At 48.9% G+C, this 19,110-nt stretch overlaps 1 protein-coding gene across 2 annotated transcripts in view; it reads right to left on the bottom strand.

The window, feature by feature from the left end:
- The window catches only part of becn1 (beclin 1, autophagy related), a 68,106-nt gene that overhangs the window by 8,363 nt on the left and 40,633 nt on the right, over positions 1-19,110 (bottom strand). For both annotated transcript variants that reach the window (XM_073828603.1, XM_073828602.1), the window contains 5 exons: positions 11,505-11,641; positions 11,184-11,378; positions 10,301-10,447; positions 9,963-10,112; positions 9,040-9,100 (listed from right to left, as the gene is read on the bottom strand). In XM_073828603.1, coding sequence (XP_073684704.1) covers positions 9,040-9,100; positions 9,963-10,112; positions 10,301-10,447; positions 11,184-11,378; positions 11,505-11,641 — 690 coding nt within the window. The remainder of the gene's footprint in view (positions 1-9,039; positions 9,101-9,962; positions 10,113-10,300; positions 10,448-11,183; positions 11,379-11,504; positions 11,642-19,110) is intronic.

Raw genomic sequence — 19,110 nt, 5'->3', positions numbered from 1 at the left:
ATCAGGTTGGATGGGGAGTGTTAATGCACAGCCATTTTCAGATCTCTCCAGAAATGTTCAATCGGTTTAAAGTCTGGGTTCTGGTTAGGCACTCAAGGACATTCACAGAGTTGTCCCATAGCCACATCGTTGTTATCTTAGCTGTGTGCTTAGGGTCATTGTCCTGTTGAAGGATGAACCATTGCTCCAGTCTGAGGTCCAGAGTGCTCTGGAGCAGGTTTTCAGCAAGGATGTCTCTGTACATTGCTGCATTCATCTTTTCCTAGATCCTGACTAGTCTCCCAGTTCCTGCCGCTGAAAAACATCCCCACAGCATGATGGACAAAGGGCAGTCTTTCTTTCATCAGACCAGAGAATTTTGTTTCTCATGGTCTGAGAGTCCAGCAGGTGCCTTCAGGCAAACTCCAGGTGGGCTGTCATGAGCCTTTTACTGAGGAGTGGCTTCTGTCTGGCCACTCTACTATACAGGCTTGATGGGTGGAGTGCTGCAGAGATGGTTGTTCTTTTATAAGGTTCTCCTCTCTCCACAGAGAAATGCTGGAGCTCTTTCAGAGTGACCATCAGGTTCTTGGTCACCTCCCTGACTAAGGCACTTCTTCACTGATTGCTCAGTTTGGCCAGGCTGCCCGCTCTAGGAAGAGTCCTGGTGGTACAAAACTTCTTCCATTTACGGATGATGGAGGCCACTATGTAAATTTGCAAAGATTTCAAACAAACTTCTTTCACATTGTCATTATGGGGTATTGATTGTAGAATATATAGGAAAACAATGACTTTAATACATTTTTGTCAATAATTTACGGCCTACACCGGAAGCTCGTAATTCGATTTCTTTTAGTTATGAACCGTATGACAAAGACATGCTGTCTACAATGGTCTCCAATTCGGAGGAGCTAATGGGTGATTTGTGCAGTTCTCTCCCTTCAAATGGAGGAGAAATACACTTCTCCATCTTACAGTGAGCTGCTAGAATAGGACAGCGAGCCGGTGCAAAATCAGGCCCAGCCAAAGCTGGACGACCGATTTTTGACCAACCGTGTGTTCCAACACAGCCCTGTAGGCCTCTCCTCTTCTTCCTAGACCTACATCAAGAGGTTTCGAGATATTGGAAGCAACCCTTTTCGGCGTGCATTACTAATACTTCGCAATGATGCGGGTAGTGTATGAGACTTTTGCGGCTAATTTTGTGCCAAATTCAGCTTCTTCTTGGACGTCACACGCCCCTGCTGCCATCAAAGCTGTGTAGGATTATGACCGCTCTAGTCAGGAAATCTTATATGGCAGCTGGACGGGCGGTTGCTGCTCTTCACTCTATGGGAGTTGGATGAGGGAGAAGGCCTGACTCCAGAGGCTGTTATGGAGCTCAGGCAGACAACTGACTTAGCGTTTAGAGCGACCAAGCACACGGATGGAGGTTAGTGTGAATGTTGAACCTTATTGGCAGAAGTTCAGTCGAGACCCCCTCTGGTTTTCCCTATCTCCTCAGTTGCTTCTGGGTGTGGATGCTATGGTCCAGGACCAGACTATGCTTTTCTGCCGTTTGCTCCCAGCTGTTCTGTTCTGAGTAAGGGCGGACAAAGTGGAACATCTGCTTTTGGTGGCCCTGTTCTGGCTCACTCAGAAGTGGTACTCGGAATTAGTCAGTCTGCTAGCCGGCCCTCGTTGAGAGGTTCCCCTCAGACACAACCTGCTGACTCAGGGCTTGATTTGGCAGCCTCGTCCAGATTTATGGGACATTATGGGTGTGGCCCCTGAGCAGAGTGAGTTCATGTGTTCTGGGCTGCGTTCTCCAAAACCACCTTAATGCTACGTCGTTCTTAAGTTGTACCTTAAGAAGTACCTTATCGTAAATACGTGTTTTCCGAAACCTTCTTAGTTAAGTCATACTTTCCTAAGGTTGGTCTGGAGCGCTCTTAGCTATACCTTATCGCTGCTGACGGTTCATACCGCTAGTGGCCACCACTACGCAAAAAGCTTTTTTACATCGCAGTTTAATTATGCATAGAAAATTTTATATGAACATTTAATATAAAATCTGATTTAGTATTAAATTTACATTTTTACTTTACTTTAAAATTTTACACATAAAATACTTAAGTTGTTATAGCCTACACCCAGTGTATGAAAGTGTTTTCGTTAATAAAGTTTCCATACACTAATGGTTGTTAGCTTTTTTAATTACTATCCCAAGGCACATCAGCTGGCGAAATTTGACAGAAAAGGCTTAGTCTATATAAAGAAAGATGAGTTTACACAAACTTTATAGCTATGACAGTGAGTACTTGTTTTAAATCAAAGACGGCACTGTCCGCGGAACGCAATAGCGTGTTATGCATACGCCAAAGTCCAATTTTGCGTGCATATGATAAGCCAATCCTTCCCATTAACTTCAATGGAAAGAGGACGCGTACAAATACCACGCATCATCTGTTATATATATATATATATATATATATAAGATGATGCGTGGTATTTGTACGCATCCTCTCTCCATCGATAAATGCAGTTTGTACTATTTCTAAAACGCTTCTTTATATATAAAAAAAACATTGTTTTCTCAATACTTTACCTATACCGCTGTGAAGGAAAGAGCACACAAACGAGGCATCGATATCAACCTTTTCAGAACCTCCACCATGGACAGCACCTGCTAAGGTCGCACTTAAGAAGGTTTACCTTAAGCAACATCCTAAGGTAAAGTTCAGAGAACACACGTAGGAAAGGTATACCTGTAGTTAAGGTGTACCTTTTGAGTCTTCGTAGCGCGCTAAGAGACAACGTTATCGGAGAACGCAGCCCAGGTCTCTTGGTGAAGATTACTGACACTATTCTTAACTCTAGGGCTCCTTCCATGCGGCACTTGTATGCCCTTAAGTGGAAGTTTTTGCCTCTTGGTGTAGGCCAGTGTTGGGGGGGTAACACATTACAAGTAACTAGTAAAGAAACGCATTACTTTTTGATTGACAAGAAAATATCTGAGTTACTTTTCCTCCCCATTTATTAATTAATTAAAAGCACTCCTGTACCCATGTTGAGAGAAATTGTGAGTTACTTTAGTTCTAGAATAAATGTGAACATGCAAAAAAATGATCTCACTCACTAAAAAAGCAGATACAGTACTTCTCAAAATTAATTAAAAACAGTGAAATTCCACGCAAACCTGCAATAATGAAATAGGTTAAATAATACAAATATCCTTTATGTATTTAATCCCATTTTATTAATTTTATTTTATTATCGATGTCTTTGCTGCCAACCTTCGATGATCCAATTCATCCATACTAATAAGCAAAAATTACTCAAGATAATCTAACATTTGTTTTCCTTTTTTTATTGAAGAAGAGTTGACATTTTTTCTTCTGCGGTCTACTGTATGGATGTAAATTTACTGTTCTCTAAGCCTGAGGTTTTTGGTGTAAAAAGGCTTTTACATTTGCCAAAAATAGAACTTTTTATATTAAAAACAAACAAGCAAGCCCTGCCCAGATTTAAAAAGTAACGCAAAAGTAACGTTAACGCATTACTTTCCATAAAAAGTAACGTCTAGGTTACGTAGGTAACCCACGTTCCCTGAAGGAGGGAACGGAGACGTTACATTGGGATCTCGCCTGAGAGACCAATCATCTCTGAGCCTTAAGCCCCGTTCACACTACACGCGACTTCTGTCGCTGCATGTCGCCAAAGGCTGGCGATGAGGTCGCTAGTGGGCGTTCTCATTACTGGTTGCTTAATAACGTCATTTAACAGACGTTTTTATCCAAAGCAACTTTAGAAACAAAGACAAGCAGGTTACAATTAATTTTAATGCAGTTAATATTGTTTTTAATATGTGGACAGGGACATGTCATATAAAACAGGACAATTACTAACGGCAATAATTAGTTTCTCCTTCATCACTGCTAGAGCTGAAAGGAGAATGATCACATGAGAACTATCGTCTTCTTTCCTATTGGCTGTCGCTCCCGAAAGTCGCTCTGCATTTGCATAAAGTTGAGAGACTCTGAACTTTGTCGCGTCGCTGGACACGCCCACATCCGGTCGCCAACGGTCGCTGACGGCCGCTGTCGCTCTCGTCGCCGGAAATCGTCAGCTCTCCTTTGAAATGAATGGGATTGCGTCGCTTTGTCGCTGCGTGTTGCGTGTAGTGTGAACGGGGCTTTATTCAAAAGGCCAATGAACATTGGCGAGTGGTATTTGCATGCCGAACCACTCCCCCGTGCATACGGGTATAAAGAGGGCGGCATTACAACCACTCATTCAGGTTTTTGCTGAAGAGCCGGATCGAGCCTGGCATCAGCGCGACGTCAGGTCGTGGCAGGGGAATGTAACGTCTCCGTTCCCTCCTTCAGGGAACGTGGGTTACCTACGTAACCTAGACGTTCCCCTTCAGTCGAATCACTTCGACGTTACATTGGGAACTTAGACCCATGGAAAAGGCCACGAACCTGACACCGCGTTACGCCCTACACCACGTGCAGACAGGCGGACGTGTCCGCAGGCAGGTACGGACGTAACCTTCCCAACGCCCTGGGGGCCGAGTAGGGGGCCCCACAGGGGTGCCAGTTGTACTGAAGCATGGGTTGGGGGGGGGAGCACATGAGATCTTTACATGTGGAAATGAAAGTAAATTCAATATATCCATAAGACTTTAGGGATATACGAGGAAAACAGAGGCCTTCTGGCTGACCACTGGAGAATATTGAGAAAATTGCCACAACCTGCGGGGCGAAGGAGACCCAGCAGGAGCACAGTCAGGAACTACTCCGCATTTAGCCCTGACTGCGGGGCATGGAGGACCCAGAGTTCGCCGGAGGGAAGATTCTGGGAAAATAGCGCACAGACCCTCGTGGGGATGGCGCAGCAAGCCGACCACAGCCGGCCTCCCGCTCGCCTGAAGTCCTTATATTAGGCTCGCTGGGGAAGGGCGTACTTGATCCCCGGAGGTCAGCTGTGTGTCAGTGCTACTCTGAGAAGAGGCTACTGGCAAAGGGAGGAATCGGGAAGGGCAAGCAGGAGAGGCTGGGCCTTGCCGATATAGCTCTGAGCTAGCTGGAACATCACGGGGGGGAGTCGTCATTCTGCAGGGTGGGTGGACTGCCGTGGGGCCGCTAGGCTGCACGGTTGAGTTTCCCCGCTTCGAGAGAATGGCAAGTAGCAAAATCTGCCACTTAGACTCCGTGGGAGCAGATGGTGGACAAGCTGTAAGCACCCGTCGTACACAGCATCTCAACCCGTGGTAGTCCACGGGCTGACTAGCCGGCAACACTGTGGGAAAACGCCAGTCCGGAGTGAGCCGAGACGCCATGCCCATCATAGGACTCGATCGTGCTGAAACGGTCTCACATGAACGAGCTCAGCGGCAGCGCAGCTAAAGCTGTCATGTGCCCCAGGAGCCTCTAAGTTTTGAGAGGGACCGCTGAGTTGTGCCTGAAAAAGCTCAGGCACTACAGCACTGACTGCACGCTCTTGGTAGAAAGGCGGGCTGTCTTGTGGACCGAGTCGGGCTCCCGACCGAGGAAAGAGATCCTCTGGACTAGGCAGAGTAATGCTCTTCCTTCGGTTGGCCTGAAGGACCAGACGGCAGGGGTGCCGAAGCACCAGGTCCCCGGATTCGCACAACGGAACTCACGAGTGGGCTAGAAAGCACCAGTCGGTGAGACGGTCGGAGGCGAAACCCTGTCTGCCGAAGAGGGGACAGGGGGCTCCTGTGGCCTAAAAAAGGCGAGGAGGAGGGGACTGGCCAAATGGAAGCACCTCGCACTGGGGCGCTCGACCCCCGGGGACAGGCCGCCGGAGGGGTGTGTGCCGAGGAAAAGTTGAGACGCGGCAGCAGGTGCCCTTCAGGCGGATGGCTGCAACCCATTCCCGGAGACGGAAGCATACTCGTATGCACTTCGTCGTGAGCGTCTGTGCCGACAGCCTGAGAAGGGGCCGGGACAGAGCTCCATCCAGGATGGGTGTTAACCCACCACTCTATCTGGGCACGTTGAAGTAGGGCTGTAAGACCCTGACCTCATCCCGGCTGGAGGGACAGGCTAGATCGCGTCCTTCGCCAGTAGGAACGCGACCTCCGCAGGCAGGGCAGAGGCACGCATGTGGCGGGCGAGTTGTGACATGCGACGGAAGCGAAGACCACCTTGGCGGTTGATGTAAGCTACGGTCGCAGTACTGTCGGTGCGAACAAGCACGTGTTTCTGATGCAACACCGGTCGGAAGCGGCGAAGGGCCAGAAACACAGCCAACAACTCGAGGCAATTGATATGCCACTGCAGTCGAGGTCCCGTCCAGGAGCCCGATGCTGCTTGCCCCCCGAATGGACAAAAATGTAAAGGGTACCTCTGAGCCTGGGTGGATGCCAGGAGCCGGGCCGCACCGTCCGTATCAACCACCGTAGCGGTATCAAGGGACGTTGACCGCCGTGACCGTGGTGGGGCAGCCAAGGGGGAGACAGGGAAGGCGACTGACCACAGAAGGATTACTCTTTGTATGTTCTGGGAAAGTCTAACTGCACTTAGCAGTGCTTACCTTCTTCCCTGGTTCCCGCGCTGGCGACATCCGGCTCCGAGTCTGGTTCGGAGGAGTGGAAGTGCTGCTCAGGAAGGAACTCGGGGCCGGAGCCCCGGAGGTGAACTCTGTGTACCGCCGACCCGTAGGCCAGTGGGGATGCTGAATGAATGAACAACTCCCGGCCCTCCACCGGAAGTGGGGACGCAGATGTCCTCGTCCCCAACAGAGGAGTTTTCTCCACCTCCGGGGTGCCCGCATCAGAGACGCTTCGTAGCTCGCCTGCGAGTGTCTTTCCTCGCAGGACCCTGAGAGGTGGGCGGCGTCCCTCTCCCACGGGCAGCTCGACGTAGGGCTGCGAGTCTAGCGTCATGCTGCTCAGCAGGGGACGGAGCAGGTTTCGGAGCCGCGGGGGGACGCCCTCTGCGACGGGCAGGCGGAGGCGGGGGCCCAGGCGGCGGGATGGTAGCTTCGCGGCGGGGCAGGATATGCTTGATGGCCTCCGTCTGCTTCTGGACCGCGGAGAACTGCTGGCAAAGTCCTCCACGGTGTCGCCGAATAGGCTGCCCTGGGAGATAGGAGAGTCGAGAAAGCGAACTTTGTCGGCCTCTGCCATCTGGGCCAGGGTCAGCCATAGGTGGCGTTCCTGGACCACGCAGGTGGACATCACCTGACCAAGGGAACGCGACGTGACCTTCGTGGCCCGGAGGGCGAAGTCGGTGGCGGCGCGGAGTTCTTCAAATACCCCTTGGTCGGGACCACTCTCATGCAGGTGTTTAAATGCCTGCGCCTGGTACACCTGGAGTGTCGCCATGGCATGCAGGGCGGAGGCGGCCTGCCCAGCGGCGTGGAAGGCCCGGCCCGTGAGAGTGGACGAGAGCTTACACGCCCGGGAAGGGAGACGCAGAGGGCCCCGCCAGGTGGCAGCGCCCCGCGGACAAAGGTGCACCGCGACAGCGCGCTCGACCTGGGGGATCGCCACGTACCCCTTGGCCGCCCCGCCATCGAGAGTGGCGAGGGGAGAGGAGCTGGGCTGCTCTGGATGAATAAGAAGCGCGCCATGATTTAGACAGCTCCTCATGCACCTCCGGGAAGAAAGGGACCGGGGAGAGCGCGGCGCTGCCGCCGGTGCCCTCCCAAAGGAACCAGTCATCCAGCCTAGAGGGATCGGCCGGGGGCTCTTCAGGAACCTCCAAACCGATCCCCCTGGCTTCCCGGAGAAGCATAGCCAACAGTTCGACATCAGCCTCCGAGGGGGCAGCGACCGCGGGCCGGCGCTGTGCCGAGGGAAGAGATGCGTCACCGTCTGACTCTCCCTCTGATGCTGCGATAGACATCTCGTCCTCTGCAGGAGCACCGAAGGAGACGCTCGGCCCGGCGGGCGGGGAAGCGTACTGCTGCGGGAACTCGACGGGGTCATGCTGAGGTAGAGAAGTCCGCAGGGCTTTTTGAGCCGGCGGAGCGTTCTCTACCATGATTTGAATGTCCCCCCGGGCCTCAGCACGGTGGCCGAAAAGCATTGGTGGCTCAACGATCGACCGCGGGAGGAAGGCGGGGGGAGCCAGCTCGCAAACGAGCGGCGGGACTTCAGTGTGGCCGTGGTCATACCTTCACAGTGTGGGCATGCACCATCCATGAACGCCGCGTCAGCGTGCTCGAAGCCCAAACACGTGAGGCAGCGGTTTATGTCCGTCCGCTGAGGAAAGGAAACTACCACATCCAGAACGTCTTAATCGGCCGCGAGAAATTGCTCTTTTGTGATCCCGGTTGCCCAGGGAGGAGCCGGGGCTGCTCGCTGGATTTGCAAAGGCTTTTTGTGGCCGTGAAAACGGCCGCCCGCAGGACAAGCTGGCGGCTGCCAAACAATACTCTTTCAGAAACACTCTTTTAGTTGGGCAGCACAGCAGCAGGAGGGAGCATGAACTCTGAAGAACTCTTGTAGTAGGATTTCTGTGAAATCGCAGAGAAAAAAAAGGCTCGAACCATTGGCTCTGAAAGCAAAAGTCTGAATGAGTGGTTGTAATGCCGCCCTCTTTATACCCGTAAGCACGGGGGAGTGGTTCGGCATGCAAATACCACTCGCCAATGTTCATTGGCCTTTTGAATAAGGCTCAGAGATGATTGGTCTCTCAGGCGAGATCCCAATGTAACGTCGAAGTGATTCGACTGAAGGGGAACTAATGTAATTAGTTACTTTTTTAGGGAGTAACTCAATATAGTAATGCATTACTTTTAGAAGTAACTTTCATAACAGAGATGTTTTCAAATAAGCCTGAAGGACTGAAGGAGCTGGATCAGGTGTATTTAATTAGGGTTGAAGCTAAACTCTGCAGGGCTGTGGCCCTCCAGGATTTGAGTTTGACACCCCTACTCTAGGACAAGAACCTGTCATGCACTTTTACAACATAGCAGCAATATAAATTCCAAGACCACTGTTGTACTTACCAGAGAAACCCTGCAAAAAAACTAAAAAAATAAACCAAATAAAATATTTTTTCCTTCATTTATTGATCAAAGTTTATATGTGGCACCCACCTTGGACTTATCTGTGAGAGATTCCAAATAGGAATGGTTTCCATAAGGAACTAGTCGATATCTACAAAGAGAGAAAAAAAAAAAAATTTATGTTAATCATGTTGGCTTTGCAATGGCTTGGAAATTATGCTGTCTATACTGGATGCGTGGTGTCAGGTTTGCCATTAGTAAATGGATGTTCCTTTCTATTTCTAATGTACTATATGATTTTGAGCTATTAAGTTGACAAATGAGTCTGGAATGTGTAAAGCTCTCAAGCTACATCTATGAATTTACATCAGACCTTACAGAATTAAAAACAAGCTAAAATTCCCATAGACATAAGAGCTGTCTGCACTAAAATGATAACTATAATGATAAAGTTAAATGCTAGTTATAACTAAGAGACTTCCAACTCTAAGAGAAGTCCACATATCTATTATTCACATAATTACAGCACCAGCTTAGTATAAACAGAGTTGTTAACATGAGTGTGGACACTAATGTAGTTAACATTATAGATACATTATATATTATATATACATTTTTGCTGTGAATGGGCCCTTACATTGACAGAATGCTGCAATAATGATTTTACAAATGTAAACTAAAATAGATTTTTAGACTACTTTGTAATGTTCACTGTAACAAGCACAATGTTGCCATGAGCGTAATGTTGTTAAAATGTTTAAGCTGCTATATACTATAAAGTAGCCAATACACCCTATATAAGTCCTATCGTCTGCCATTTTGGAACAATTTCAGATGCGTCTCATAACTCACTCTAACAAACCAATTTTTATGGAAAATGCCATAATTTACCATAAACAGAATTATCTAACAACAAACTAAATCCTGAAAAGACCAGCAGCTAGAGATTACTGCAAAGTTTGTCTACAAGCTTTATCTATCTAGTGGTGAATATTTTTTTCTTATCCGATCACCTCTGAAAGCATAGTCCCATCTTATTTGCAAGCGCATGCAGCAGAAGTACAGTTTGACCCCAGGCTGCGTTGATCTCATTCCATTCCACTGGTACACTGGGTAATCTGCCTAGGCGGAAGTTATTTATTGTTCCGAACTGCCCACTGTGCCTGAGAAAAAGAAAAAATTAAATATGTTTATATCCACAATTTTGCAAAAGTGGGTTAAGCAAAACCTGATTTTAAAGGTTACACAATTCTGTTTTGAAAATATATGCTTAATCAAATGCATATGTCTGTTTTTATGGCAGTCCTAAAACAATATAGAAAACAAGTTTTTAAAAAGAGATATGAGAAACCAGATATGAAAGGTGGCATTGAAAACGTTGGTCTTCTTGAGTCTGTCCAGCTGAATCTGACAGTAACGCATTTGATTGTCCACACTCTTAAGATCATCATCTAACTCCAGCTGCTGTCTTTTAAACTCGCAGTACTCTTTCTGATACCTGAGACAGAAACAAACAAACAGAGATGACAAATGCATTTAAACAGATTAAAAAAAAATTGCATCATGAGGAATACATTTTTCCATATTCTTCAAAGAAAATAATTTTCAATGGACTACAAAAATGCTACTATTACAACTATAACTGCAAATCATGTATGACACACGAGGGCTGTTTGGAAAGTATCCAGCATTTAACATGAAAAATAGAGATTTTTATCGAAGAAGATAAAAGATACAAAAAACATTGTACACAGGACAATGACGCCTCAGTAATCTCCCAGCATTTCTTCCACTGTTTAAAACACTGTGCGAAGTCCTTTGTTAGAATTGCCATTGGCTGCCTTGTCATATTTTCCTGAATCTCACTGATGGTCTGATATCTTTGACTTTCAAAGGTGATCTTCTTTAATAAATGTCTCTATTTTTCATATTACATGGCTGTATAGACAGCCCTTGTATTTTAGAAAATAAAATGACTATCTTCACCCAAAATCTGTCAGTTTCTATCACTTATATATGTCTGATCTTAACAGTTTGAGAAGTACATTTCAACACAGAATGCTTTATGTATATTTTATAATGCAAGCAAAGTAATACAAGTCTCAGTCCAGTGCCCCCCTCTCTCTCTTCCCCTGAACTTTCCTGTCATTTCTCTACTATCCTGTAAAATAAAGGCCAAAAAAAGAAAGAAAGAATAATATGACTTTTTAGTAAATATTTTCATCCATACGCACTGAAGTTCTTCTGTGTCCATCAGCTGGCTATGGTTGCGTCCCTCGGCCAGCTCTTTGGCCACGGCTTCACGTTGCACCTCAATGCTCTCCAGCTCCAGGATCAGAGATTCCTCCTCCTGTTTCAGCTGATGCAGTGCATTCAGTAAACTGGCTTCCTCCTCTTCTGGTAGTTGAGACAGCAGCTCTAAACAGCTCCTAACAATTGAGTGATCTGCTGAAGTCAATGATGTCAGGCATGTATTGACTAAAAATGACACATACTCCTCACAGAATAAGAAAGAAAAACAGCAGCAGGTTACTTGAGATGTTAGTGATACTAACTTGTAATTCTGGCACTCATTTTCTGTGATGCTGAGTTGTGTGTCCAGATGGTCCAGTAGTGTGTCTGTGCACTCCTCACACAGTGGGTGATCAATGTCTGTCTGACCAGACATGATATCAAACAGATCACTTGTCACCTGCAGGAAAAACATATGCATGAACCCCCTATTCTTATCCATTCATCCACTCAAACTATGCTACCTTTCCTATACATTGCTGTTATAGAACTCTAGGCCTCTTTACACACCTTTAAATACCCCTTTATGCTAGAAGAATTCTATATAAAGTATTTACATGTTAACATTAATACATTGACAGTGAGGGAAAAAATTATTTGATCCCCTGCTGATTGTGTACATTTGCCCACTGACAAAGAAATGATCAATCTATAATTTTAATGCATTTCAAAAAAGTTATAAATTGAATTGCATTTTTATGAATGAAATACGTATTTGACCCCTTCGCAAAACATAACTTAGTACTTGGTGGCAAAACCCTTGTTGGCAATCACAGAGGTCAGACGTTTCTTGTAGTTGGCCACCAGGTTTGCACACATCTCAGGAGGGATTTTGTCCCACTCTATGCAGATCCTCTCCAAGTGGCAACTCAAACCTTCAGCTCCATCCACAGATTTTCTATGGAATTAAGGTCTGGAGACTGGCTAGGGCACCCCAGGACCTTAATATGCTTCTTCTTGAGCCACTCCTTAGTTGCCTTGGCTGTGTGTTTTGGGTCACTGTCATGCTGGAATACCTATCCCTGACACATTTTCAATGCCCTGGCTGAGGGAAGGAGGTTCTCACCCATCCATCGTCCCTTTGATGCGGTGCAGTTGTCCTGTCCCCTTTAGCAGAAAAACACCCACAAAGCATAACGTTTCCACCTCCATGTTTGATGGTGGGGATAGTGTTCTTGGGGTCATAGGCAGCATTTCTTAAACACGGCGACTTGAGTTAATGCCAAAGAGCTCAATTTTGGTCTCATCTGACCACAACACTTTCACCCAATTCTCCTCTGAATCATTCAGATGTTCAGTGGCAAACTTTAGACAGGCCTGTACATGTGCTTTTTTTGAGCAGGGGGACCTTGTGTGCACTGTAGGATTTCAGTCCTTCATGGCGTAGTGTGTTACCAATTGTTTTCTTGGTGGCTATGGTCCCAGCTAGGGCTGTAGCTATCGAATATTTTAGTAATCGGATAAAACATATTTTGCTTAATTAAAGAGCAATATTAAATATACAAGAGAAAATAAGACAGGTTTCTTAATCTACATTTTTATTTTTTTAATGCATAGTATGCAACAATATTTTCCATTAAAAATAAGCATTTAGTTACTACCTTTTTTTACTGTCTGTGCTTGTACTGTGAACAATAACAAAGTTGACTGAGATGAATTAAGTGATATAAATTATGGGTTTAAAATAAAGCATTTTCTGAGAGACAAAAACAAATAAAAATAACTTTCAAACTACTTTTTTAATTATCAAAACTAAGGCATACATTAAAATAAATTATTAATAGTAATACAAAAACACTGCCTTTAAGTCTTGAAACTTAACTTTCAGAACTAAAAGTTTCAAAATCTACAGCTCAGGCATAACATAAGCCTTTACTGTCTTCTTCTTTGAATGCTTTGTGGCATTTAGGAGGCAAAACAAAAATCCATGCATGGTTTCACATGGAGTGCTTTAAGCCAATAAAACTATATGTTTTAAAACTTATAACTTTTGCTACGGTTAATGTTGCGCATGTCGTTTACACTACTCCGTCGATTTCAACCCTCGAAAACGGAGACTTTTGAAAACGCTGTAGACCCACTGGTCTATATAGATCAGTGTGTAGACCCCATTTTAGTTTAAAAACTCCGGTGTTGCGTTTCAGGCTACGTTTACATTAATCCGGATACATTTGAAAACGGAGTTTTCATTTTAAAACGCTCTCCGTCCACACTAGCGTTTCCAAGCGTTTTCCAAAAGTTTCTCATCCACACTGAAACGTAGGAAAACATCAAATTCGCCTTACTGCGCATGCGTAAAGCCTCCAAAATTATACAGACGTATTAAGTTTTCACGCAATTCTTCTGGCGGGATAATTTACGGAAATATCTCATTATCCACTGACGCGGCTATATCACGCTCATTCATATTTTATCTGAAAAGCAGTTGTCGTCATGTTTTGCAGGACAGCAACTGTGAGTAAATTTTCCGTCATCATTTTTAGGACTGTAATTTGAAGAGTGTACAAGGTAAATCTCTTTAGCAGCAGTGTGTGAATAGCACAGGCACAATTACTGGTGTAAACATAGTTCTCTTACGAGAGGTCTCTCGTACTGCGTAAGCTTACGCTTGGGGAAAATCCTTTCCGCGAGAGATATTGAAGCCAAAAAATTATCCTTAATTTTGTATTAATGTAAAACGCGTTGCCGCAGTGAGCAGACATAGGCGAGGCGTATTGCGTGCCTATTGGCTGCTCTGCAGCAACTGCAGCACCTATCGAGCGAGGCTTGGCGCGATGCCAGCTCCAATGAGGGCATTTCGCGCCTAATACGTCATCTCCCGCCGAAAGTGGCGTGATCCAAGCCTATAAATATCGCTCGAAGGCAGCTACACTCTGATTTTTTCATCCTTCACGCGACGCCTTCGCATCGCTGGAGCTGGAGAAGAAGCCGCCGTCGACTGAAAGCTCATCAGCGGGACGAGTCTGAAGCTGCTGGCTACGCCGCCTTCCTGCCTTCCTGCTGCGCTTTCCGGCGCCTATATCCTTTTATTGCTACCACTTCTAAAAGAGCAGCGTCTTTTTCAAGATGCCTTCTTGCGACTCATGCGGAGTTGCACTCAGCGACGGGGACCGCCACGCCGTGTGCGTTTCCTGCCTGGGAGAGGACCACGCTGTGATGGCGCTCGCCGAGGGAGGTTGCCCTCAGTGCGAGTCTCTGGCCATGGCGACTCTGAGGACTCGCTTGGCCTTTTTCTCACAGCCCGCTCCGAAGCCTACTGCGGCGCCGCGCCGTAAAAAGCGCCGAGAGGCTACCAGAATCGTCCTCCAGCCGTCAAAGCTCGCCGGCGCGCCTGCTAGCTTCACCGATATTCACCTTCTCGGTGCCGGATCCGGAGCAGCCGCTGTCAGCCGCTGCCCCCGCCGAAGGCGCTGTTGAGGGGAGTGGAATGGAGGAGGAGGAGGATTCTTGTTCGCAGGCAGCGTCAGGCAGCGAGGATTGGGCGAACTCTGCGGACATCGCCCCCCCTGCCCGCGCCCCACCCAGCGCGAGAGCCTCGATCGAGTCAGAGCTCATGAGGATTTTAACCCAAGCCACGGCGAGCCTGGGCCTGGAGTGGTCCTCACCGGAGCAGCCTGCTCACAACCGGCTGGACGGCCGGTTCCTGCCGAAAGGAGAGCGGACGTCGCAGGCAAAGCCGGCCCCTTTCCTTCCGGAACTCCACCAGGAGCTTGCAAAGTCTTGGGGCGCCCCTTACTCAGCGAGAGTGCGCCCATCCTCCTCCCCGGCGTTCTCTGTGGTTGACGGCGCCGAGAGTAGAGGATACCTCGCGATACCTCCGGTGGAAGAGGCGATAGCGGCCCACTTATGCCCGCCCTCAGCTGGACGGCGTGCTAAGCCGGCGCTACCGTCTAAAGCCTGCAGACAGACGTCGAGTCTGCTCCACCGAGCTTTCGCCGCTGCGGGACAGGCCGCCTCAGCGCTGCACACCATGGCCACGCTGCAGATCTTCCAGGCAGACCTTCTCCAAAAACTGGACGAGGAAGGCCCTGACGCGATCTGCGTGCCGGATTTGAGGAGCGCCACGGACCTCGCTCTCCGTGCCACCAAATCGGCAGCTCAGGCCATTGGACGCAACATGGCGGCGCTGACGGTGACAGAAAGGCACTTGTGGCTCACGCTCTCAGAGATGGCGGAGTCCGAGCGCACAGCCTTTCTCGACGCGCCGTTTTCCACGACGGGTCTGTTCGGCACGTCGTTGAAGGACTTCACGGAGAGGTTTGCTGAGGTTCAGAAGACTTCTCAGGCGATGAAGCACTTCTTGCCTAAGCGGTCTAGCTCTTCCGGTCGCCCAAAGCCGCCAGCGCAGAGCTCTAGACCCCAGCATCAGCCCGCTGCAGCCGTCTCACAACGCCACCAGACGCAGGGAGCGAGACCTCGTTCCCGCTCTGCAGGTCGCCGCCACGGAGAGCGTGCGCAGAGACCCAAGGTTGAGCTGAAACCTAACCCTCCGAAGCAGGCCTAGTACAGCTAGGAAAACGCCGGTGCGCGAGTCCCGCGGCTGCCAGACTCCCACCGAAAGTATTCGCTCGCTCAGCTCCAGGAAATGTGTCTGTTCCAGCATCATCCGCAGTCATCAGGCTGGCGCTGCAGCCTGCCTGTCTGCACACAAAAGCCGTTCTCACGGCTACCCAAATAAATCCTCAAAAGAGTGTAATTTCGGGTATTCCGGCCACGGCCGAAGGTGTTTTGTGTGTAGCACGCATGTCCACTGCCCAGTTGCCATCACTACACATAAGCACATCCTGTCATACAAACCCCGCGCACATAAAGTCGACCCAAATCGACTGCGCTTCACATGTGGTATATGTGCCCACCCCAGAGTGCCCACACATATCACCTCAGGCAGGTCTTACGGTTTCTGTAAAAACGAAACCGGACGACGCCCCGTCTACGCGGCTAAAAGCTGCATCGAGTGTGTTAAATGTGCCCGTTACCACGCAACCACATATACACACAGAGATAGCAGTCCCCGCGGTCAGCGTACCCCGAGCCTTGCATGTCACAGACACCGAAGCGGCCCCGTTATTAACAGATCGGAGCGCGCTTCGCACCCACCCCCTTGCATTACATGCAAATGCATGGGAAAAACTCCCAGGGGTTTCAAAATGGGTGCTGGACATCATAAAGAGAGGCTATTCGCTCCAGTTTCGACGACGCCCTCGCCGTTACACGATACAGGCAGATGCAGCACACCTGCTACGAGCCGAAGTGACCACATTATTGAGCAAAGGTGTCATAGAACCCCTGTCTCAAGGTCAGAGCGAAGGAGGGCAGTACAGCAAATACTTCCTGATACCGAAAAAAGGCGGGGGAGTCAGGCCCATACTAGATCTAAGACAACTGAACAAAGCGCTGGTGAAGCGAAAGTTCAGAATGCTCACAACCAAGAAAATCCTCGCACAAGTGTGCCGAGGAGACTGGTTTGTGTCAGTGGATCTGAAAGACGCGTATTTTCAAATACAGATAGCGTCGCGTCACAGGCGATTTTTGAGATTCGCCTTCGAGGGCCAAGCTTATCAGTACACAGTCCTGCCATTCGGTTTGTCCCTAGCACCCCGTACGTTTACGAAGTGCATGGACGCAGCGCTCGCCCCGCTCAGACTGAAAGGCATGCGAATACTGAATTATTTGGACGATTGGCTGATTTTAGCGCAATCTCGCTCAATGCTCAGGGAGCACACGACCATGTTACTCGATCACCTCGAGAACTTGGGTTTGAAAGTCAATTGGGAGAAAAGCTCGCTGAACCCCAGCCAGAATATCTCCTTCCTGGGCATAGAACTGGATTCGCTGTCAATGACAGCGAAGCTATCGTCAGTGCGCGCGCTGAACATTCAGAGCGCAGTGAGCGCGCTCTGCTGCAGCACGTCTGCCCCGCTCAAGACCTTTCAAAGAGTGTTAGGTCTTATGGCCTCAGCATCATCAGTTCTACAGTTAGGGATGCTTTGCATGCGCCCACTGCAGTTCTGGCTGAAAGCGCGCGTGCCGCGCCGAGCGTGGGCGTCCGGTCGACTCCGTCTCACGATCAATCAGAGTTGCGTTACAGCCCTGATGCCATGGAGAGCAGCCGACTGGTACCGAAAAGGTGTCACTCTAGAGAGACCCTCGAAGGTGAAAGTAGTGTCCACGGACGCGTCCACCTCGGGATGGGGAGCGCTGCTAGAGGGCAGACCGTCGTTCGGCCTATGGTCAGAACGCGAGAAATCACTGCATATCAACTGCCTCGAAATGATGGCAGTGGAGAATGCGCTGACATACTTTCTTCCCTTATTGAAGGGAAGTCATGTATTAGTCCGCTCCGACAACACATCGGTAGTGGCTTACATAAATTGCCAGGGCGGTCTCAGGTCCAGAAACCTACATGCACTTGCAGAACGCCTTCTGGTATGGGCTCATCGCAACCTGCGCTCGCTGAGGGCAGCGCACGTGCGGGGGACCCTAAATGTAGGACCAGACAGACTGTCCAGGAACAATGTTCCGGCGGGCGAATGGTCGCTGCACCCTCAGACGGTGCAGCTATTATGGAAAACATTCGGCAGAGCGGAGATAGATCTATTTGCATCTCAGGACAACGCTCATTGTCTAGAATTCTTTTCCAAAGCCAAGGACGCGCTAGCCCATGCGTGGCCCCGCCGTCCTCTTTATGCTTTTCCCCCAGTCTCTCTCCTACCTCAGGTGATAGAGAGGGTGAAGGAGGAAGGGTGTGCAATACTGCTAATAGCGCCGTTTTGGGGGAACCAGCCTTGGTTCCCAGCGCTGATGCAGATGACGAGCATCGCACCGTGGCCAATACCTGTGAGGAGAGACCTCCTCTCGCAGGCGGGCGGTGCGATTTGGCACCCTCACCCCGAGCTGTGGTCCCTTCATGTATGGGTCACCAGGGAATATATGATGAACTCCCCACAGGAGTGATATCAACGATCACACAGGCTAGGGCTCCATCTACTAGACGGCTCTATGCCTCGAAGTGGTCGATATTTGCGGACTGGTGCACAGCCCGCGGATCTTCACCCACAGACTGTGGAGTGACAGATGTACTTTCCTTCCTACAAGAGCTGCTGGACAAGGGCAGGTCCCCGTCCACGCTCAAAGTTTATGTGGCGGCCATAGCAGCGTTCTCGAGGACAACGCTAGGTCAGTCAATAGGGAGGAACGATTTAATCATACGCTTCCTTAGAGGAGCTAAGAGATTAAATCCACCCAGACCGCCTTCAGTCCCAACGTGGGACCTTTCTGTGGTGCTGGACGCTATGAAGGGCGGACCATTCGAACCACTACAGGCGGCTGAATTAAAATATCTGTCTCTTAAGGCTATATTCCTCCTAGCGCTCGCTTCAGTGAAGCGCGTAGGAGACTTGCACGCGCTCTCCGTGGGCGCGACATGCATGGAGTTTGGACCTAACGACTCTAAAGTTATACTCAAACCCAAGCATGGATATGTGCCAAAGTCTATTAACACACCGTTTCGAGCACAGGTCATCGCACTGTCTGCTCTACCGGTTGTGGATGAAGAGGCTGACGCGAGACTCTTATGTCCAGTTAGAGCGCTAAGAGTCTATGTGTCTCGCACGTCTGCTTTTAGACAGACAGAACAGCTGTTTGTCTCGTTTTACGGGCATTCTAAAGGAATGGCTGCGTCAAAACAGACTTTATCCAGATGGATAGTGGATGCTATTGCACTGGCGTACGAGTCCAAGGGCATGCAATGCCCGCTGGGTGTCAGAGCACATTCCACGAGGGGCGTGGCCTCGTCGTGGGCTTGGTCGAGTGGGATTAACTTGCAAGACATTTGTACGGCGGCAGGCTGGGCCTCTCCGTCTACATTCA

This window comes from Garra rufa, chromosome 22 (assembly GCF_049309525.1).
Source record: "Garra rufa chromosome 22, GarRuf1.0, whole genome shotgun sequence".
NCBI classification, from domain to species: domain Eukaryota; kingdom Metazoa; phylum Chordata; class Actinopteri; order Cypriniformes; family Cyprinidae; genus Garra; species Garra rufa.
This window is presented reverse-complemented; position numbering and strand designations above follow the sequence as displayed.